Genomic DNA, 23,030 nt, shown 5'->3' on the forward strand with positions numbered 1-23,030 from the left:
TCCACTCCGTATATGAAATAATGTTCACCAATTATGAATATTATAGGTTTATTTTAATATTATATACTCCATATATTAAATTAATATTTAATTTTAATATATTATTGCTGGAATTCAAATTCTTAAATTTTGAAAGCATATTAAATGTAAATAATATATTATATAATATCATATTTAAACTTGTAATCTACTTGATATATGAGAAATGATAGGTACAATTCACTATACTAAATTACAAAACAGTCAGCTAAAATTCGACCAAATTAACAATATAATATTCCTATACAATAAGGTGGTGAAAGAATCTCGCAGACCACCCAAGTCAATTGACAACAAAACCAAGTTACTATAATATGATCTCCAACTCAATCTATCGTAAAGGCGCAGGCTCCAAGAATGGACATCTTACAATTATTGATCGTTAAAAGCATTGTCTTGTAGCAAATCTTCGTTCCAATTTGTTTAGTTCATCAAAACCATCGCAGTCATTTTTAATCCAATTTACATGTCTATCCCTCCTTGGCCGGCATTTTCCGTTATAATATTTCTAATAATCTAATCTAATAATTTATATTTATTCGAGTTAGTTAACACGATCTCTCGGTCCAGTGATATTAATAATTTAATTTTGTTAAATATAAAATAATACAGTCGAGGGTGACGGCCCAAGTGGCCTAGACATTTGATAAGCATAATATATGAAGGTTTTTCAAATTTGAATATACGAGTCAAGGTTGTAATAATGTGTGTATACGTGTGTGTATACATTACATAATGGTGAAACATCTTTCTTGCTTTCTGAAATTGGCTGCTTTCTGGGTCACTTTAAGATAGAGAAGTGAAAGGTGCATGGTGACTTGGTGAGAAAACTGAAACTTTGACAAAAGCAAATACATTTTTCTACAAACAAGAAGAAAAGAGCTTGGAGATTTATCTGAGCTTGGAAATACAACAAAGGAAAAGACAGAAAGTGGACGTCAGATTCAACCGTAGGGCTGACTCTCTGGCTGCCTCTCATCCCTGTAAGCCTTTCTGGACTATACATGCATATCCTTTCTCCTCCATCCACTGATATCTCTCTCTCTCCCTCTCCCAATCTCTCTCTCTCTCCCCTTCTCTCCCAATCTCTCTCTTTCACTCTCCTCTCCCAATCTCTCTCTCTCTCTCCTTCTCTCCCAATCTCTCTCTCTCTCTCTCATATTTTAATTATTATATATGCTCAAAATATTATTTTGGGTTAGAGGATAATATACAAGAATTTCCTGACCATGTTGTTTTGGAACAGAAGAAGATAAGAGAGGGTGCAGGATAAGTTGAAGGGTCTTGTAGCTACTTCAGGTTCAGTCAACTCTAACTCTTTGTAGCTTCCAGAGTTTGTTATTTTGATATTAGTTAGTTAAAACAAAACTGTAATTGTCTCCTGGGTTAATGCCAAACAATTTATGAACAAGCCATCAAGAAATGTTGTTGAAACTTAAGGGCTTCAAACAAAACATCTGTCAGATTTATTTTACTTGCACTGTTCTCCATTTCTCAGCTGCTCTAGCTATCTAGCCTTTTATATCAATATAAAAGTTAAGATCTGTGGTTTTCTATATTTTGTATGTAGTTCATGATGCAATCTTGGACTGATCTTTAGTTTTTTAAATCTTTATGTAGAATAACAAGAAGTAGGAGATGATGATGGTGAAAGGAATGATGATAAGCCCAGAAGAACAGTCACTTATAGAAGAAAACATGTCAAATTTAACTTCTGCTTCTGGTGATCAAACAAGTGTTTCTTCTGGAGGTAACCACTACTTTGTTCATCCTGCAAGTAGGGACCTGCAGCCTCAAGAACCACCAAAGAAAAAGAGAAATTTACCAGGAAACCCAGGTTAACTACTTTGTTTAATTTCTTGTTAGTACTATATATCTGGGATTTTGGAATCTTGATTTTCTATTTATGTGATTTGAAACAGACCCTGATGCAGAAGTGATAGCTTTGTCACCACATACACTAATGGCAACCAATAGATTTGTGTGTGAGATATGCAACAAAGGGTTCCAGAGAGATCAGAATCTGCAGTTACACAGAAGAGGGCATAACTTGCCATGGAAGCTAAAGCAAAGGAACAGCAAAGAAGTGGTGAGGAAGAAAGTGTATGTGTGTCCAGAAGCAAGCTGTGTTCACCACGACCCATCAAGGGCTCTTGGGGATCTCACAGGAATCAAGAAGCACTTTTGCAGAAAACATGGAGAGAAGAAATGGAAATGTGAGAAATGCACAAAATGTTATGCAGTTCAATCAGATTGGAAAGCTCATTCCAAGATTTGTGGCACTAGAGAGTATAGATGTGACTGTGGTACTCTCTTCTCTAGGTAAATCTTTCTTGACCCCATCTTATTTTATTTCATCACTGTAATTTTATTTAAGTATACATGTCTGTGTGCTTGTTTGTGTTAGCTTAAAGTATTGTTTTTCAGTTTGTAGCTTGCTAGGGAGGTGTTTCTAGGCTCTAGATATTGATGCATTGAGACTAGCATGATTGCACATTAACCAAGAATATTCATAATACATTATTGACTAATTATTGGTTTTTAAGAGATGCTCATAAATGAAGTAAAAACCTATGCTAACAGTAAATATTATTCCGTCTTAAGTTTTCCGTCGTAAAAACCCTGTGATCAGTGTCAATTTTGTGTTTTTATCAGGAGGGATAGTTTTATAACTCATAGAGCCTTCTGTGATGCTCTAGCAGAAGAAAGTGCAAAGTCCATTGCTCATCCACTTCTTAAAGTTCAACCACATTCTTTCAACACCAATCTCTTGACTTCTTACAATCATCCCCATGCACAGTCCATGAAACAAGAGCAGCAAAGTTTCAGTACAAGTACTCCAATGAACCAGCTTGGAGTAGGACCAGTACCACTAGCTAATCATCATTATGGTGGTAATCCAAACCCTAACCCTAGCCCATCTGATCATAATCAACTAGGTGGGCCAGTGCATTTTCTTGCTGGGCCTGGACTGATGAACCCAACAACAACAGGAGGCAACTCCCCACACATGTCTGCAACTGCATTGCTGCAGAAAGCAGCCCAGATGGGTGCAACCATGAGCAGCATTAGCAGTGATTCTACAGCCATGATGATGCCCCACCACCAAGCTCACGTGACTTCCAACACAACAACTGGCTTTGGTCTGCACTTGTCCTCACGTGACCATCACCAGCTGTCCTCTGCCTTTTTGTCTCCATTTGGGAATAAAGCTGCTCCACCAGCTCCTGCAGATCAGTATCCTCATGTGTCTTCAGCTAATTCCTTTCTTCAAGACATGATGATGGCTCAGGGCTTTGTTGATGACCAAGATTATGGATTCACACAAGCTCCTGCTAATCTTTTGAATCATAAGAAAACAGCTGCTGCTGCTAATCATCAGCCTAATGATCAATTAGTCAGGATTATCAGTAATGATGATGGCATGACAAGGGATTTTCTGGGCTTAAGGCCACTTTCTCATGCTGAAATTCTCAGCATTACAGCTCTCCAGGGTGAATGCAATGCTCCTCCTGCTGATGATCATTAATTTAGTTTATCATCTTAAGCCTAAGGTACTTGATGAACTAGCATTCCATATTCTACAGGATATACTTTTTTGGTATTACCAGCTCCTACATTTTGTTAATTTTTGGGGCCTGTTAAATCTTAAACTTTCAGCTAGCTACTTGTCAGCAAAAACTTGAGTTAATGATATAAATGTTAGTACCTCCTTATATTCCTAGCTATATAGGTTCTAGATTAATTTACTTGAATGCAATATTGTTACATTACAAAATAGTTGTCGTATTATACATGCGGATCTAGAAAGGGGAACCAGAATATATTCTCAGAAAATTAAAATTTTCAGATTATAAGGGTGTTGAACCAATTAATCAAAAGTACAAGCAGTGTCAGGCTAGGGAAATCAATAAAAACTTTAATTCTTAATAATATTTCTTCCGTTCCTTTTTAGTTGTCATCTTTGGGTTTGTGCCGGTTAAATTGACCAAAGTTTGACTGAAATTTATTAATATTTTATCAAGTGAAAAACATAAAAAAAATATGTCACCGGAAATAACTTTTAATCTACTTTAAGATGTAATCTTCAGTTTTTTAAAATAATGAAAGAATGACTTATAATCTTTGATCAAAAATTAGTCAATTTGACCAATAAAAATTGAAATGTGACAACTAAAAATGGACGGAGGGAGTAGTTTATTTCTAAAAATAGAATATTTTTACACGTATATTACAGATAGTTTCGAATAATAAGTAAAAGTTAATTTTAAAATTTGACCCCAGTTAATTTAAGATGGTGATTCCGTGATTGAATAGAGGACGACCCTTTGGAAATAAATTTTGTCTGGCCAAAAAATAAAACTTGAGCCGCTCGTGATTCCATACACAACAATGCTAGTACAATATGAACGGTGGAAATTCAAATGCGATGCATGTTGGTTTAAAATTGCAGCCTAGTCTAGCCTAGCTATATGACGTTGATTGCATGGACCTAGTGCCATAGGAGGCTAGAATATGATCGTACATTGTGTTGGATTTGATATTCTCGTGAAAGTGATGCTCAAATTATTGTAGAGAAGGAATAGACATTAATTCACAGTCATTTCCACATGTGACCAGTTTACGTGGTGAAACAAAACAACTTCGTGCAATTCTATCCCCCGATTTTCTGCGGAATCAGGGAAGACTAACCGAACCCGAGATCTCCTGCAAACCTGGCTCTAATATCATGTAGAGAACCATTCTGTCTAAAACCTTAAAGTGTTAGAGAAGACCACTTTATGGATCTTATACTTATGTTTTAACAATTTTGGGGTGCAGGCTGCATGTAGAAAAGCATAGGATTCTTGTGAGTAGAATATGGAGGATTAAGTTTATATAAATGAATAAAAATATGCTATAATACTAGTGCAGTGCAGAGACAGGGACAGATGCTTGAACGTTGGACCCTGGGGCTGAGCCTCATGTTGTGTTGTTTTTAGTGATAGTGATATGGGGTTTGCAAGTGGGATTCAATCCCGAGGAACAAAGGATCAGTTTTCACGATCCTTTATCAGTTTTGTAGACGCATATTCTACACTTTGTTCAAACAAACATGTTGTGCTGGAATCTTGCTCCTTGCGGTTCACTGACCATGCTGCTTCTTACTGCTCTTAAAGTTTTCATTTTCATGTTGAGTAATCAGCTGATCTTGTGTTTCATGAAATCTGTCGAGTAATCAATTCTTTTCCTCGGAGAGAATTTACCATGATCTTGTTATATTCTAAGATTTTCGATCTTTACTGGATGAAGTGTTCTAATATCGTGTTTAGTGCCAATTCTTCTAAACTGTTAAAAATATTTGAGAATAAAATTTATGATGATCTTATTATATTCTTAACAAAATCTAATATTATTCACATTGTGATTTATAACAATTAAATTTATATATGAAAAATAAAAATGACAAATAAAAAGAATGTTTAAAGAAGAAGAGTGAAAATGTAGCTCTAATATACTACCAATTGCTCCTCAAATCATTAAGTGCCCCATTTCTTTTTTTATTTTGAAGAGCCCCGACTAGCTCTTAACTTACATTTTATATTATAACTAGGGAAAAAAACGCCCTCCGCGCGAGTGAGAAAAAATAAAAAATAAAATAATTTAGAAGAACTTTATGATCTATAATTTTTGAATCTATTTATTTATATTTATTACTGAAATATAAAAAATATAATTTCTTACAAAACTCTAACCTCCGGGACTTATTAAAACAAACATAATTAAACTTTTTACCCGCCGCAATAAAAATATTTTCATTGTAGTTGACCTCTACTTGTGAGTTGCAAGTACAAACTATTTAATATAGAAATATTATGAATAAAAAATATCGGAAATGATTAGGCAAAAGATATTAAAAGACTAAATTTATTTTGAATAACTATTTAAATTTTTGTTGACTATGTCAATTTTTTGTGAGATATTTGAAAATCTTTTTTGAAATAAATTATAACCGTTTTTAAGTTGATGGAGATATTTAAGACATCTCAAATCGAAAACCAGATTAAAAAAAATTTCAAAAAAAAGAAAAGAAAACCAGATTAAAAATATGTAAGATTAAATTAGAATGTTTTGAAATTATGTTTAATATAAGAAAAGGCCAATCAAACATCTTAATAAAACTTGAAAAACAAATCTTTATATGAATTCACTTGTTTCTCAATAATTATAATTTATATCCATATAATAAAAATAAGCAAATCCAAATTTTAGTTCGTATACGTGTTCATATATTTATTTGAATTAGTACGAATAATTTAAGAGTGCAAAAATTACACAATTTATTGTAATGCTCGTATAGGTTCACCATTTGCTTGGCGGACCAGGAGCTAAAAGCAATGATCAGTAATCAAGTTAATGCAGATCTTTCCTTCTTTCCACAAATTTGCACTGTTCTTATTCCTGTTAAATATGATTTATACCTCCAGATTTTTTTGTATTCTTTGGTCTTGTTTTCGTGAGGTCATCAATCACGAATTTGCTCTGTACTTCCCACGGTAACTGAGTAATATTGGAAGGGTGAAATTTTAAAAGTAGAAACCAAACATTCACCAATCATGGATCCCAGTACTTATAGCAATCCTCCGAAAATGCAATGCATGCTGCAGCTCTCTGTGATCCTTCTTAGCGTGGAAATGCATCAGGTCCTTCCTTTAGTCATGAAGAGGCAATAATGTATAACTTGATTCAAAAATATAACTTGCCATAATGGTTGCTCAACAGAAGCAACAATTTGATTTAAGTAAAAACGTCAATTTAAACCATCAGTATCATGCTAATTCGTCATTTGGCCCTATGACATACCAAGCAAACTTGATTCCAAATACTGTACCTTCCTTTCGTGCCAAAGGTCCTATGCCTCAAGATGACAGAGTTTCAAATTCTAATCCATGCTGCAAAATCAAATGGGAGGATCTTCAGGGTCATGACATCCTGAAAATGTAATTAATGCGGAAAGAAATTTTGCACCATCACTACTGAAAGAGATCAAAAACATATTTACGATCAAGGTTATTGGTTGATGTGGAATTTTTTGAGCATAGCACTGAAAGGGAAAGGAAAGAGTTGGCAAATCAACTTACTGGTCATGTTTCGGCTGAGTATTCTTTGCAATTGGTCATCTGTAGATTTCTTTGAGATCACATATCCATTAAATTCATGTCTTTCTTCTAATCACTTGCATATTTTAGTGGCCTCCAGCTAAAATATGTTAGTTTTTAATATGTTAGTTTTAGCATATGCCAGATGAGCGTTGTTAAGCAAGGTCAGGAAAATAAAACATCCTAACAAATATGAATGTAAAAGATATACTGACCTCAATACACATTATAAAACTTTAATATGCTCTGAAGCTCAAGGATACCAAGAATTATGCAGCCAACCAGTAAGCGAAAATTGTCAAATATTATTTAAGGCGCCTGCAAAAAAAAAAGAGAGGAAAAGAACATCAGTTTCTAAAGAATTATAAAATATCCTACCAATAGTCCAATACTAAAAAAGAACTCAAGAACCAAATCAAGTTTAAGATTAATTTTTTATGATCTTTAAAATCCACAACTCCTTTCACCTCTACCCTATGCATAAACACATGTATATGCACACGAAACATTTTAATAATACTATCCAGATAAAACATGATTGCTACATCAAGAGCATCTCTCAATTTTTGATATAGTTGCTGCAAAAATAGTAGCTAATACAAGAAAGATCAGAAATTGTATACAGCTTTAGCGCGCTCCTCGAGTGACTTCACAGGTTCGGTTTCAAAGATAAACACCTTACAAAGGTTTGCCCTGCTCTGAGGGATTTCAGCAATCTTTCTGGATTCTTCACCGCCCAACTCCCAGTAAAAATTATGTAGATACTGCTTTAGTCTCTGTTTGTTGAGTATGGATTATTGTGAATCCATAGTGACTATTATACTTATGTTAAGTGTTTATGAGTAGCGAAATTCTAACTCCAAAATGGATCCCATTCACCCCAACACAATTCGAGAAGCCATTCATAATCTCCTAATATTTAAGATCAAACTAACATAAGAATGTTGATCAAAGGTGAAAGAACAAATTGACTACCTACATATATGTAGATCAAAACACTAACAATAGATTGGGCAAAAAAATAGAGTCGGAGAAATGAATTTTACCGCAAAATCTTAACATTGATACTTGCCCGATGTCCATCGGATTCAGCACAAAAACTATAGCATCTGATTTCACTGGTGAACCCGTGTAGTGTTTCTCCGAAGCATTGTAAGCATCTAAAATCAGAACAAAAACGAAAACAAAAACTATAGTATCTGATATCACTGGTAAATTCATGCTTCTCTGAAGCAGTATAAACATTCGAAAAAATTACTCGAGACTGCGATATTAATCGGCCAGAAAACCTTTATATGAACGGAGGCGGGTGAGCCAGTTCGACTGGAGTACTGCATTGTTTTGCCTTTATAAATACCAACTAAACTCTTAATTTATGGCTGAAGCTCTTCGTAGAAAGGCATAACGTTTCAATTACCCTCGAACTCTTGAGTTTCCACAGCACTGTTATTTTCAAACAATCAAACGAAAAAAGCATAGAAAAGCAGAGAATGAAGAGATGGAAAATAAGAGATTGAGAAGGCTGCCACGTCAAACCTCCGAGATCCTCCTTTATATAAATATAAAGATACTTTATCCTATTTGTCCTCCTATAACTTCAACTTTAATGTACTTTTAATTCTAAAATAATGGATACGGAGGAAGTTTAAAGAGTATTGTTGGTGATGAACCCACACTATCTTACTAGGAGCTCCTTTTTTATAATATTTATGAAGAGGGATTTGAAGATGGAGCTACGAGTCTGTTAGAGATGTTCTAAGAGCATAAACATCTCCAACAATTTCTGTTCAAGCTCTTAAGCTAAAATTTGAGGAAAATTTTTCAAAACCAAACTCAAAATGCCTTTTAAGTTTTCTTCAAATTTTTAAGAGTTCATTCAATCTTCTCATATTTAATAGGCTCTCTCCTCTCCTGTCTCCAATATACATGTATGATTTTGTTTACATTTCTCTCATTAAGTAATAAAGAATATATATGGAGAGAGTGAATTTGAGGAAGACTCAAGGAGTGTAAATGAGATTTAACTCCTAAATAGTTAAGAGCTGATTTCTTATATTATTTTTAAAGAAAAGTTTGGATGATAGTTGAAGTTCTCTAAATCAACAAAGCGACAATCATATGAAAAGGCTTTTGTGTAAGAGAGAGGCCTCTTAGAAAAAATAAATAAGGCCCAGGAGGGGTAATGTGAAGCCTAGTTCTCAACTACAAAATCTGAATATACAATCCAACGCGACATCTTGGGCTGGCCCGAATAAATAAGCAGCTGGCCCGATATACCGGACCAAATAAAAGTTTGACTGTTAAATGTAAAACATTCGACAAATAGTCAACTATCCTTTACAAATATAAAAGGACAGAAGTAGTGGTCAAGTCACTAGCAGCAAGTGAAGCTAGGTGAAGAATCATCATCATCTGCTAAAAATGGCGATTTTGCATATTCACTTTAAATTCACTACAATAACCTGGATCTTCTTCTTTTTCTCATCTCTCTCCTGCTCCACTTCACACCTGCTGCATAATGTAATCATCTCTCTCTCTCTCTCTCTCTCTCTCCCTCTCTCTCCCTCCCTCCCTCTCCCTCTCTCTGTTTGATTAGACTACCTTTTCCTAATGCCGTTTGTTTATGCTACTTGTAAATTGTTGTAATGTAATTAGAGATATTGTTAGTTGATTGTTGTTAAAATTAATATCATTGTTAATTGTTTGATGATATGTGTGAGAATTGTGATGTCAGGCTCATACTCGAAAATTTGAGATTGCTGATGATATGTTCTGGAAAGATGGCAAGCCTTTTCGAATCATCGGGGGTGATCTTCACTATTTTCGTGTTCTTCCTGAGGTAAACTGCTGTTTTCTCCATTTAATATTTTTGCGTCATATAGCTTTTTTTCTAGAAACCTTAAAGCATGCTAACAAATTTGATGTGACAAGCCGACAAGTAAGTAGTAACGGATAAGTTAAGTTTGCCGGCTGATTTGATTTCAGTATTGTCATATTCTGAATAATTTTTAATACTTACAGTGCTCTTTAATGTACAGAGTGGATTATAGTAATCATAATTTAGTTTCATTCTTATTTTAGTTATTCAAAGGCTTCAAAAGTTTGGACAAAAATGTCGGTGATACGAAAGTAGTTCTTTTCTATGACTAAAGTGTCCATTGTAAATTGTAATAAACTTCATGCATTTTGTTCTTAAATAGTCGTGTAGTTAATTTACTGTTAAGACTATTTGATATACGTGATGAAGTTTAACCTTTTGTGGATTTAGTACTGGGAAGATAGACTCTTGCGGGCAAAGGCATTGGGTTTAAATGCTATTCAAACTTATGTTCCTTGGAATTTGCATGAACCAAGGCAAGGCCAACTTGTTTTTGAGGGTATTGCAGATTTAGTCGCATTTCTAAAACTGTGCCAGAAGCTGGATTTTGTGGTTATGCTTCGAGCTGGGCCTTACATATGCGGAGGTTAGTCAGGAAAATCAGCTTTTTAAAACTTTTAAGTCCATACCATCTTCACTGGAATTTTTTTATTGTTTGCTAGTATTAGAGCATTATCATAAAATGCACTCAATGCAGCCTAAACCACAGTTCTTTTTGTTAATCGGCAATGTTGTCACCGGTAGTGTTAAACACATTGATGTCCATTCAACACTTCATATTACACTGTACACAATTCCAAGAATTTGGAAGAAATTACCTTTTGTATAATTTGTTTGTTATGGTACATTGTATGAAATATGATTGTCGCTGCAGAATGGGATTTGGGTGGTTTCCCAGCTTGGTTACTTTCAATCGAACCAGCTGTGAGACTTAGATCATCAGACCCGGCTTTCCTTCATTTGGTATGTTAAGTGCAATATATCTTTTATTATAATACATTTATAAGAGTAGGAATAGCTTTGCTACACACTTTTTTACAGAAGGTTGTCATGTTCTAGTTTGTATATTGTAGCAATTAGCATAAAATATGTAGCAGGAAATTGCATAAACTGACTTGTGCGTAGTTGTCTAATTAATTCCATGTTACTGTTACTATAATAGATCGATAATTTGTAAAATATGGAGGAAGGGTTAGTAAGAATACTGTAATCAAAAATTAGTTTCCTATTCATAATCACATCATCACAAAATGTCACTTTTAACAGATTTTATTGTTGATATTATTATATAATTTAGGGTGGTAAAAGTTTGTATGTGTATCTTGAAAATCAACAAATTTTTATTTTCTAATATTCTAGTTATAGCATACAGACTGTGCACTGAATTTTGTCAGCATTATGAAAGGCTTAATGTTTACTATATGGTTTTTTGGATTTATATAGGTTGATAATTGGTGGGGTATCTTACTCCCCAAAATGGCTCCTCTTCTCTATAGCAATGGAGGTCCTATAGTAATGGTTCAGGTAGGTAGATTAAACATTTGCAACCTCCTTTGCAGTTGAGTGTGTTGCTTTCTTGGTCACAACTAAATTGCCCGGAGAAACATCATACTGTTACATTATGTTACCTATCAAGATTAATTATTTAATGATTTGGATATTATAATGACAGATAGAAAATGAATTTGGTTCGTATGGAGATGACAAATCATACTTGCATCATCTGGTAAAGTTAGCCAGATCACACCTTGGAGAAGAGCTAACATTGTAAGTTTCATGAGGTGCATTCTGATTGTTTGTTTATCACTTTAGGACTTCATATCTGATTGTAGTTAAACTTAGTATCAGATTTGTGTCTTTCCATCACAACTGGCCGATCCTTACATCCCATATAATTTTCAGACAAAGATCCACTCACATACCTGATTTAAGTATGCGTTGCTTCTGATGTGATAAAGAAAACAGGATACCCTTTTAAGTACATCAATACATTTACACTATGCTACCAATGTGATTGGAATCATTGTTCTTGTAAAACATGGGCTTAGTGCTGTTCAGAGACAGAAGTGGGTCTTATTAACCTTTGGGAGGATACCTAGAGCAAACATAAAGATACATTTCATATGGGAAGGCCACTTTGCTCTGAGTAAACCGCAGGCTCCATCTGCATATGTGGCCTCAAAATTGCGGAGGTTTTTCTAAAATGGATATGAATGCGTAGGTCACGCTTTATAGATATCTACATTATAAGGTATAATTGTGACCGTAGAAGAACTAGTAGTAGTTTGTTACACATCATGGTAATATGATATTCTGAAGAACTATGACTTACTAGTGTGGCTATGTAGTGTAAAGCAGTCTCGTGCTGTTTTGTGCTTAAATGAATTCGTATTTTAGTTATGCACGCACCTAGATCAGTAAAATGGACTTTTGAGGGCCATCGCATCAATAACCCTGTTTCACATACATATTTAAAATTAGTTGTTGACTAACTGTAGGTATACCACTGATGGAGGTTCTAGGGAAACTCTTCAGAAAGGAACAATTCGTGGCGATGCTGTTTATTCAGGTACGGATGTAATTATTAAAGTTTAGAAGCAAGAACAGCATGTTTCTGTTGTATTAACAGTTAATGTGTTATGTGTGATAGTATATATATCAGTGGCAGCAAAACTATCCTACCATGTTTATAACATATACCAAATATTCGGTTTTTACTTTTTACAATAATATCATTGTAGCTGTTGACTTTACAACTGGAGATGATCCATGGCCTATATTCGAGTTGCAAAAGGAGTTTAATGCACCCGGGAAATCACCCCCTCTTTCTGCGTCAGTATTACAAAGTCCATTAATTTATTAGCTCAACTGTTTATCAATTCGTAATGGTTTATATTAATTATTCTAGGGAATTCTACACTGGTTGGCTTACTCATTGGGGAGAGAATATTGCACACACAGACGCAAAGTCTACAGCAGCTGCTCTTGGAAAAATATTGGAAAAAAATGGGTCTGCTGTTCTTTATGTATGATATATAAATTACTCTCCTTTTTGCAACTGATTATACTTGTTTACCTCATGTGGCATGATACACCTTTCTGTGCTGTTTAGATGGCACATGGTGGCACAAACTTTGGATTCTATAATGGTGCAAATACCGGCGAGGGAGAGTCTGATTACAAGCCTGATCTTACATCCTATGATTATGTGAGACATGTTTTTTTTTTAACTGCTATGGATATTAAACGTTACCCGTACATTTTACCGGGTAACCGAAATTAAACCTGACACCCCTTTTTCAGGATGCACCCATTTCAGAGTTTGGTGATGTGGATAATGCAAAATATAAAGGTATTGAGCTTTCTATACATCTTCCATATGCATGCATGTTATTCTTGTGTACAAAAATAAATAGGAATTGTGCAGCATTCTTATGACCACCTTGAATTATAAGTTATAACACATAAATGACTGGGTAGTGCATAATGCTGCTTCTGAAGTATTGTCAACAATGACCAGTATACATTAATATCCTCAAAAGCTATTCGCTATAACCATGTATATTTTCAATACGTTCCCATCCGCTACCCTCGTAGAGACCCTTTTATCCTCCAACAGAATACTTCTATAACGGAAGATGAGTACAATGTGCATGGTAAATTTAATTTCTTGAAAGCCTAGTGTCATGTCGGATAACTGGAATCTAGATGTTATTGCCTGACAATAATCAGCAAATGAACCAGTGTAATGCTAGTTTGAAATTGTTTCTTTCACTCTTTCAGCATTGCGGAGGGTGATTGAAAAATATAGTGCAGTATCCCTCCCTCCCCTCCCACGCAATAACAAAAAGACTGGATATGGGAATTTCAGGCTGCAGAGAACTGCATTTTTGTTCGATATGCTTAACAAAACAGACCATGCAGATATCTTAAAATCTGATGATCCGGTTTCAATGGAAGTCTTTGGAGAGGTACACTCGTATTAGAGCTTTTCAGTTTTTTTTTGCTGTTCAGCTTTCCTAAAATTTGTTTAGCAGTCAACTGTGGTTAATGGTATATTTACATGATTTGCTTTTCAGATGTTTGGACTGGTACTATATGCATCTGAGTACATTCATAAAGGCAAAAAAAGTATTTTATCCATACCAAAGGTCGGTTTCTGTGATTCGAAGTTTAAAGTTTAGTATGGGAAATCGAAGTAAACTAACTATAAGTTTGGAATTAAATTGGTTATGCAGGTGCTCCCTACTTAAATGTACTTCAGGTTTTTCTTAAGTACACAAAAATATTGTGGAAACTGATAGCCCTAAAGTCACTAATGAAATAATATTCCACAGAAATGATTGTTATACACAATTAAAATATGATGTAGTTGGTGAATTACTAGATTAAAAAGATATCATATATAGTTATGTCTTAGCCTGGTTGATTCTTGATCATCCCAGAAAGGGGTAAAGAAACTTAATATGCTTTGCCTTCGGTACATGATTAATGCTTTGGTGTATATCAATAATGGGCGATAAACTTATACATCTGTATTCATAGGATACTCTACTTCGTATTGACAAAAATTTATATGGAGGTTCTATCAGGGCGCTTCAAAAATTTGAAGGCCTAATACAAAATTATATGAGATCCTGCACAGAACTTTGTATTGTAATGACAGAATTATCTTAATCATTTCCATCATTGAAAAATGTCAGTGGTATTCTATTCTTTACATTCAAATCCGTCTATAGATCAGTTACATTCACATAGGACAAATAAATATTCAAATTACCCGATAAGCCTATATTGGTGCTGGCCACACAAGCTCCTTTGAAGATTATTCTTGATGATAAAAGTCATATTGCAAAGCCTAATGAAGCTTTATCATGGCAACAAATCAGCAATTAAGTTTCTCTCAATCCTATACAATACAAATGGAAAAAACATATTGAAAATGATAAACACTTAGTTTTAGATTTGATTACATATATGTTAATTGTACGGAGTGAAATCCCTCAAGTTGGTGGATCTGATTTAATCCAATGGTGACAAATTCATTCCATTAAATTAAAACAAGTCTAGTCGGGACAAATCCCCAACTGACAATGCAATCAGGTTGATAAACAATAAAACGAGCTAAACAAATAGCCGCATTGTTTCCAGACTGCTTAACACACTGAAGATTCAAGGTTGATCCAATGGTGACTTAGTTTCCTTTTTTCTTGTTGATATACATCTGCTATGTAATGCTGTATGCTGCTATTGAAATAAAGTACTTCTGATCTCACATATTGCTCAGTAGTTTTCTATAAAATACATTAAAAGGTACAAAATTAACTTCTCTGACTACTGCTACTTCAGGTGCACGACAGAGCTCAAGTGTTTGTCTCATGCTCTACCAAAAATAAGCAAGCTAGACCAAAATATGCCGGGACAATTGAGAGATGGTCGAATCAAGCTATAAGACTTCCGAATCTCAGTTGCACTTCCCCCATCAAACTACTAATCCTGGTAAAAGATGCTTACCTTATATACCATGAAAATAGTAGGGTGGAGATATTGGCCTCGATTAGTTGTATTTAATATTAATTCAAGTATTCAAGAAATTAGATGATAATAATGGCTTGAAGGAGTGGTTTATTGCACCGACTTCTTTAATGGATTTACTGAACTAATGATGTAGCTCTTTTTATACTCGTAACTGAGTGATGCTCTCTAGTTTCTTATATTTTCTTTAAAATAAGTTTTTTTTTTCCCTTTGGGAGATTTGAGAAAAAAGTAATTTTTATTACTTGCCATAGCCTAGAGATGGATTGAATGGTGAATGATATCATGAAATCGAAATGCAAGGTAATGATCAGCAATATAAAACATCTGATATCTTGTAATTTTAATTGTATCAAGAGAAGAATATGTGAAAATAATTTTATTATCATCATAAAAGGTTTTTGTATCTGTTGAAAATCTCTAAAATTATGCCTTAATTGGGAGACATGAGCAGGTGGCAGATGCTTCGTGTCCTTTTCGATTTTCTATTTCAATATCGTAAAATATGACAAGTAATATTATTAACTTCAAGGTGACTAATGCAATATACATGTGAAAGTTCCACTGTCCATCAAAGTCCAAGTATGTGCAGACTTAATTTTATGAGTATTACTTTTGGCATGGTTTACAGTCTGTATCTTACTCTAACCTCCTTAACTTCTTTTATGAACTTTACAGGTTGAAAACATGGGTCGTGTAAATTATGGGCCATATATGTTTGACAGGAAGGTAATAATTTCATGACCCATTTGTAAAACTATGGTCCTGGGCTTTACGCACCATTACCCCTTTGCTCTTGACATTGTTGACATCTGTGGCTGAATGCTAATAGTTATTTTGCTTTATTTCTTGTTGCAGGGTATTCTTTCCTCCGTTTATCTCGATGGACAACCTATCCATAAGTGGAAAATGCTATCAGTGCCTTTCCAGAAAATACCAGAAGTCAAGAAGATAAGTCCAATCTTGAAGGATGCACTGTCTGACAATATCAAAATATCTAGCCACAGAAAACTGAAAATTAACTTAGGTATTTTCACTATGTTGGTATTGTAAACTTATATACATGTCTTAATCACTGAAAAGATACCGGGTATTAAATATAGAAGCAACTGTTTGTTTCTTTCTTTTGCAGACTCAATCTCAAAACAGCCAGCATTCTATGTTGGTAGTTTTGCTGTTGGAGAAGTTCATGATTCTTTCATATCATTTACTGGCTGGGGTAAAGGAATTGCGTTTGTCAATGGGTTCAATATTGGCAGATATTGGCCAGTAAGCTAATGCTTTAGCTGATTTACATTTTTTTCATAATAATATTGGGTCTGACATGTAATTTTACTCTTTGTTGTATATTTACCCACAATGAGTTATTTATAGATATATTATTATACTCCTGCAGACAAAGGGACCACAATGTAACCTTTATGTTCCTGCTCCAGTCCTGCACCGTGGCCAAAATGTTGTGGTAAGTTTTGCTATAAATACACTTGCAAATAAACACATTTGCACTCACATTCACCTGCTTGATTTGTTCGGGCGTCCCTGTATGCGCTTTTTGGCATTTATAGTTTCCTGTATGCAACTTGATGTTGCTTCATGGTTAATATTTACTCATAATCTGCCACCTTATATATAATAGATGTCAGAAATGAAAGCTCCTACTAGTGGAGAACCCCCTTCCCCTACACACAAGCGGTCACTCCTAGATAGAGTGACAGAAAAGGAGAGATACCATTCTGAATTAAGTTATTCCCAAAGAGACAGTTTTCTCTTTTTTTTTAATTTTTGCTTTTTTGATGAACTAGGTGAAAGCTGAATACCAATCCCTCAATGTTCTTAGACCATCTCCATCCCTTGTGCCAAAAAAATGAAAAATTAGAAGTTACACGATTCACAAAAACAATTCCAACCCATTAAGGCCATATATTACACTAAACAGAATCTTTTCTCTATAACAAGACATTGCTTTAAATTTTTCAGAAGTAAACGTTTTGTTGGGAGATCATAGGATATAAACGGGGCAGAGGGAATAAATTTGTTTCGCTAATAAACATGAGATATGCTTGGGAAATTCAAATACAACAAATTTGGTGCAACTTAACACTAAATTGTATCACTGTCAGTCTGACACTATTCATTTGGTGTAATTTTTACACTATAATAGTGTTGGGTTGGAGTTGATTTTACACTATTATACTGAATTCTACACTATTATAACGTTTTGTTGTTGGAGATGCCATTATCATGAAAGATCAACTTATTGTATTTTTTTCTGTTTCCACCTCCAATTTTTTATTTAATTTCTCTCTTCCATGTCATCCCTTCGCACATAACAGAATCTAATAACATTGATCACTCTTGAACAATATAATAAAATTGTATAATTTGTGATCCCAGTTTTCATACTAATCCTTTCTCATTTGGGTTGTGTTACATTGAACTCGCCATAGGTCATACTTGAACTGGAATCTCCAAATCCTGATCTTCTGCTGAGCTCGGTTGATGATCCAGATTTCACATGTGGTACAAAAAGTTCAAAAGTGCATCAGCTCTAAAAGTAATACCGTACTACTTAATCTGTGGCGATTCTTTCAGTCTCATGGAATTATAATGCAGCTGATAGAAATTCAAGCCTTTCATCTTCCTCTTGAACATTATGAGGCAGCCAGGTTTACACCTTGGTTCAGGTGGTACCAGTGTAATCGAGACTGTTTTCACTTCGTAGAAGGAGAAACAGAGATCATTGGAAGAAAGAAAAGCAGCAAAGACACCTTTGATTGCAAGAGATTAGACCATAGTTATAAAAATTGTAAGAAATTGAGACATGGTGGAACACTTTTGGTCTTAGGTTACTGACCATATTTTGGATTTTCTTGTAGCACAAATGTACTTTGTTATGCTAGTTTGTATATAGGAAGACAACTCATTTGAGCAATATGTAATGGCTTTCATAAGAAGTGTCTCAAGTCTTGACCATTATGAAAACTTGAAGCATATAACATGTGATGGCTTGTTCTTTGTGAACTCCAAGGAAAAAGAGAAATAACACTGAAGAAATCCAGGGTACAGCAGAACTGCAAACTACAAAAGAAATGCCATCAATTCAAGTATTCAAGTATGAAAATATCCATCCATGCTTTCTTGAGAGGCGTGTACCGAGGTGGCGGAACAGACACCTTCCGCAGCTGCACTTGCCCATCAGAAATCTCATGAGCCTTCAAAGGCTCAAAACTCAAAATTAGGCTTCAACGCAGATGATGCACCACTTGCACCAGATTCAACCTTTTGGATTTCAATCAAATTTTTACAGCTCTTCCTGATAAACTCAAATTCAAACTGGCCATTAGTCACAAACATTGAGCTAAAATTATAGTTACATCAATCTACGAGCAACCCAAATTCAAAATAGTCATAATTACATACATTAAGCTGATTATAGTTACACTAGTCCACGTACTTATCAAGAAAGGCTCGAAATTTGGCTTATGCAAATGATACACAAGATTTGAACTTTTCAATTTCCATCAAATTGTTACAGCTCTTCCTGATAAACCCAAATTGAGAACGGTCATTAAATCATACATGGAGTCAAATTCGATGGAGTGAAATTATAGTTACAGTTACACTAATCTACATACTGAGCTGAAATCATCTTGTAGCACAATTTTTTTTTATATTTATATGCTAATTTGTATATATATATTTTTCAAATGTTTTGTAGCATGGGCTTTTAATTTCACTGAAAAGTCAACCTGTTTGAAGTATATAAATCACTTTATTAGTTAAAAAAACTTTATAATGATATTATAATTGATTTTAACCACCGGGCCAAAACAATAAACCTTGAGATAGCGGCAATGGTATGATTATATTTTCACTGTTATCCTATACACTGATCCAATGGCCAAGCAACTGATTATGAATGAACGAATCAACATCTACAAGTGATTCTGGGTGACACTGTATATATATAATATCTCCAAGAATTCACAGGACAGTAAAAATGGTTGTCTTGTATTCCCCTAAAACATATGGAAAAAGTTCAAACATCAGAGTATGGTGGAAACAAATCTTAATGCCGTATGTCGAAAAGACTGACTTTTTCCCATGTCCCAGACACCAAATAAGAATGCTTGGTCGTCCTAAATGCTGGTATTATTATCTCCGACAGTATGCTTTTAAAACTACTTTGGGGCATTTGTTTGATCCTGTTTAGATCCTGCAACAGTTGCAGTTGCTGCAGCTGTCATGGCTGCTGCTGCTGCACCAAGTTTTACACCACCTGCAGCTTTTGCAACACTAGCTATTTTCGCAAATGCAGCTACACCTCCAACTACTATAGCCCTTAAAGCGACAGTTGGTTTTATCGTCATATTTTGTTAGCCTGCAATTGTACGTATTACAGCAGATTAATAGCTAAATCTAAGTATCTAACATATTTTAATATGAAAATAAGTTTAAAGGAAAAAAAAACTGTTCTGAGTCTGAGATAGAGAAGCTAAATGTTGACCTTAAGCAACAAACTAGAAGAACTCAGAACCAAAAAAAAAAAAAAAAAAGAGTTCAAACTAAGAGACTCAAATTATTTTGGCCAGCCCCACCAGGAAGAGCAGCAAATTTTTGAAGCACTAAGCTGATAGATCAGTCTCTAGTTACAGACCATATTATCACACAAAAAGCATAGAATCAAATATTAGATGAACCTGATAATTTGTTATACATATATAATTATTACGAATGAAAGGAATTCACGTTGCAGAAGAGCAGAATGTAATGATCAATTATGACACCTACCGCCAATGTATTAATTGGCAGAACTCAAGTTGAAGCTCAAATTGTAAACATACAAGGACCCTCCGAGGTGCAGTCATGTTAATTCAAAAAAATATTTTGCCACTCTGCTGATATAGGAAGAATATTGATATGCTTAATTAATTTTTCCCACATTAAAGTGAAGAGAGATAATAGCAAGACTACACACAGGGATAGTCAGCTTATATTATGGCTCATATACTCCTCATTTCTCTTCGGTATCCCATTTTTAGTTCATAAATTAACATTCACAGAATAAGGAGCTGTAGGTGTAACATCTATTTTATTTCCTTTCTCATTGCCTTTGTTTGGATATATATTATACTTGCAGACAAGACAGGAATGTGTGAAGTTAGGATATAGTTTTGCTATTTATAAGCTAAAATTTGTCAACACTGAAGAAATGTAGGTTAGGCTTTGCCAAGAAGTCGAGACTCTTGGAAAAAAAGGAAGAACCGGTAAGACAGACAGCTACAGCCAACCAAAACTTCCATCCAACACTACCAAAAAGTAAAATAGTCTAGACACACAACTAAATAATAATGAATGCTACCATCTGCAACCCCTGATCTATGGCTGGGTTTGCTGCCTCTTCCGTTACATTCAATATAGCACCATTAAATACTAATGAAACCACTAGCAACTCCAACAATAACAGGGTTATCGATGACTCCTTTGTTTATCTTGCCTACAACCGCTTCCACTTCATTATTATCAACTTCTGCAATTGCAGGTTGATCTCGATTTGAAATGACCGTGTCATTTAGAAGAATACTTTCCAACTACTCGAGGGACAATTAAATTGTCCTACTCCAGTACCATAATCAAAACCCATACTGACAAGTATAGTGCACTACCCAATGTCCAAATTAACCACTGAAATATTCAAGGAATCAATGCACGCTTTGACGATCTTCAAAATTCTCAATTTTAGAGATAATAGGTTAAAATACAGCACTAGACCACCTCTAATAAGTTCTTTGTCGTTCCGTGTTTAGATTAACATCAATCGTTTGTGAAGTTAAAATTCAAGTCTAACCCTAGTGATCAGAGGACTGAGAAAGCATTTCAGTGTTTCTTTCTGTCAAATTCTCCCCTTTTCTTAATCCTCTTATTAAATCTCAACACATCAGATTCATTATAAAAATAACTCACACACTTAAAGCTATTAATTTAATCGCAACACTCGCCGCCCTAGCTCCCAGCAAATCGGCAAAATCTCAAACTCTTTCTTTCTACAAAGACCCCCTTACCGCAGATTTATGTATCGATACAAGGAAACAGTATACACGCACATAAGTTATCAATAAGACCCGGATACTGTAATCACTTCAAACAATTCATAACAGGAATCAAGAAAATCCCACACTCATAAAACCATAAAGACCAAAACTTTTTCACAAAACTAAAACTAATTAACAATATAAACACAAAAACAGATGATTAAAGCTGTAAAAACAAAGCCATGGGTACCTATGTGTGAAATGTGTGAAAATTTACAGAGAAAGAGACAAGATTGGGGGTACCTATGTTCCAGAGGTCTGTCAAAGTGAAACCCAGAGAGCAATTAGCAAATAAATCTGAGACTTGAGCTTGAAAAAGAGGATTCTTGATTTTTGTAGCAGCAGCGACAGCCAACGACCCAGGATGTTTTCAACACTTATATGGAGTAACAAGGAAGCACATCTCTCCGGATTTCTTTTTTTTTTCTCTAATTGAAATGTATTTAATTAATTGTCTGAAACGATTCCTATACGAAAAATTAGATTAAAATTTTCATCCAAGAAGATAAGATTGTTGTGTGTATTTTTTTTTGACAAATATGTCTTACAAATTAGTATCTGTTGTGTGTTAAAATAGGTAATATCTGAAGTTTCAAAAAAAAATAAACTAGAGGTGCCTAAGAACATCTCCAACCTATCAAAACTCTTAGCTAAAATACATTAAATCATACCATAAATAAAAAATATAGATAATGTGTGAAATTTGCTTCACTCCAACCACACGTAACCCTTGTCTAAAAATATGGTCAAACAATTGATGTTGGCTATATTTGGCCAACTGCTACAGGTAGCAATATATGTAGCAAAATTTCGTATCACTTATTATCATATGATAATATACATTCCATTTACAACAAATTGAAAGAATACTGACTTACTATTTCTGAAATATAGTCAAACCAATGTAGCCAATACCATCTAAGCATGGCTTGCCGCTTTGACAATGTAGCCAATACCATCGAAGCAGCTTCGACAAATTTTACATAATGTCTTACAGGTTCAATCTAGTCTAGCTAACCACTTTTAGCCAACATCATTGGAGATGCTTTAATAATGAAAACAAAGCAAGTGATATTATTTGAACAATTATTTATTATTTTAACTTATGCTTTTAAAAACATTATAATTTGATATTCTTATAAATTAAATTATTATTACATATTTTATTTAAAATAAATAAATTAAGAACGATAATAATTTTAACTAACTGGTTGAATAACCAAAATGTGTATCAAAAGATAAAAAAAAAAAAATGAGAAAACAACAAAGGTGCAAAATTTAAGATAGTCATTTTTCTTTCCGGGGAACGATTTATTCTTGTTCACTGTCGTACATACTAATGATGAG

At 34.3% G+C, this 23,030-nt stretch overlaps 3 protein-coding genes and 1 long non-coding RNA gene across 5 annotated transcripts; 2 read left to right on the forward strand and 2 right to left on the reverse strand.

Moving 5' to 3' along the window:
• The first annotated feature begins 726 nt into the window (after positions 1-726).
• LOC108219842 (protein indeterminate-domain 7) lies at positions 727-3,755 on the forward strand. Of its 2 annotated transcripts, XM_017393387.2 has the most exons (5): positions 727-1,022; positions 1,286-1,338; positions 1,660-1,876; positions 1,962-2,361; positions 2,695-3,755. In XM_017393387.2, the coding sequence occupies exons 3-5, from the start codon at positions 1,678-1,680 to the stop codon at positions 3,566-3,568; spliced, it is 1,473 nt and encodes a 490-aa protein (XP_017248876.1). In that variant the 5' UTR covers positions 727-1,022; positions 1,286-1,338; positions 1,660-1,677; the 3' UTR covers positions 3,569-3,755. The 2 variants fall into 2 exon arrangements, with proteins under 2 accessions (XP_017248876.1, XP_017248877.1); XM_017393388.2 differs by lacking the exon at positions 727-1,022 and having other exon boundaries at positions 1,326-1,574.
• A 5,757-nt stretch (positions 3,756-9,512) lies between these two features.
• LOC108223418 (beta-galactosidase 17) lies at positions 9,513-18,525 on the forward strand. The gene is made up of 19 exons (XM_017397682.2): positions 9,513-9,698; positions 9,913-10,017; positions 10,447-10,642; positions 10,931-11,019; positions 11,500-11,580; positions 11,729-11,823; positions 12,555-12,625; positions 12,798-12,888; positions 12,965-13,082; positions 13,169-13,264; positions 13,360-13,408; positions 13,840-14,027; positions 14,136-14,207; positions 15,406-15,555; positions 16,270-16,320; positions 16,450-16,618; positions 16,724-16,860; positions 16,988-17,053; positions 18,039-18,525. Exons 1-19 carry the CDS (start codon positions 9,600-9,602, stop codon positions 18,141-18,143), a joined length of 2,028 nt encoding a protein of 675 aa, XP_017253171.1. The 5' UTR covers positions 9,513-9,599; the 3' UTR covers positions 18,144-18,525.
• Positions 18,526-18,617: 92 nt separating this feature from the next.
• Positions 18,618-18,859, reverse strand: LOC135152700 (uncharacterized). Its single transcript, XR_010292117.1, has 2 exons — positions 18,745-18,859; positions 18,618-18,669 (listed from the first exon to the last, which is right to left on the reverse strand). It is a non-coding gene; the product is annotated as an uncharacterized LOC135152700 (long non-coding RNA).
• A 668-nt stretch (positions 18,860-19,527) lies between these two features.
• On the reverse strand, positions 19,528-22,065 carry LOC108223419 (uncharacterized). Its single transcript, XM_064093550.1, has 2 exons — positions 21,927-22,065; positions 19,528-19,972 (listed from the first exon to the last, which is right to left on the reverse strand). The coding sequence occupies exon 2, from the start codon at positions 19,959-19,961 to the stop codon at positions 19,773-19,775; it is 189 nt and encodes a 62-aa protein (XP_063949620.1). The 5' UTR covers positions 19,962-19,972; positions 21,927-22,065; the 3' UTR covers positions 19,528-19,772.
• Positions 22,066-23,030: the final 965 nt, after the last annotated feature.

The sequence above is a fragment of the Daucus carota genome, chromosome 5 (genome assembly GCF_001625215.2).
Source record: "Daucus carota subsp. sativus chromosome 5, DH1 v3.0, whole genome shotgun sequence".
NCBI classification, from domain to species: domain Eukaryota; kingdom Viridiplantae; phylum Streptophyta; class Magnoliopsida; order Apiales; family Apiaceae; genus Daucus; species Daucus carota.

What these genes read in the sequence shown, in the direction of transcription:
- LOC108223419 (XM_064093550.1), bottom strand. Translation starts at nt 19,961, where the DNA reads ATGACGATAAAACCAACTGTCGCTTTAAGGGCTATAGTAGTTGGAGGT.
- LOC108219842 (XM_017393387.2), top strand. Translation starts at nt 1,678, where the DNA reads ATGATGATGGTGAAAGGAATGATGATAAGCCCAGAAGAACAGTCACTT. An exon ending in AAATTTACCAGGAAACCCAG is followed by an intron (nt 1,877 to 1,961) that starts GTTAACTACTTT and finishes GATTTGAAACAG; the next exon opens with ACCCTGATGCAGAAGTGATA. An exon ending in TGTGGTACTCTCTTCTCTAG is followed by an intron (nt 2,362 to 2,694) that starts GTAAATCTTTCT and finishes TGTTTTTATCAG; the next exon opens with GAGGGATAGTTTTATAACTC.
- LOC108223418 (XM_017397682.2), top strand. Translation starts at nt 9,600, where the DNA reads ATGGCGATTTTGCATATTCACTTTAAATTCACTACAATAACCTGGATC. An exon ending in TGGGCCTTACATATGCGGAG is followed by an intron (nt 10,643 to 10,930) that starts GTTAGTCAGGAA and finishes TTGTCGCTGCAG; the next exon opens with AATGGGATTTGGGTGGTTTC. An exon ending in GTCCTATAGTAATGGTTCAG is followed by an intron (nt 11,581 to 11,728) that starts GTAGGTAGATTA and finishes TTATAATGACAG; the next exon opens with ATAGAAAATGAATTTGGTTC.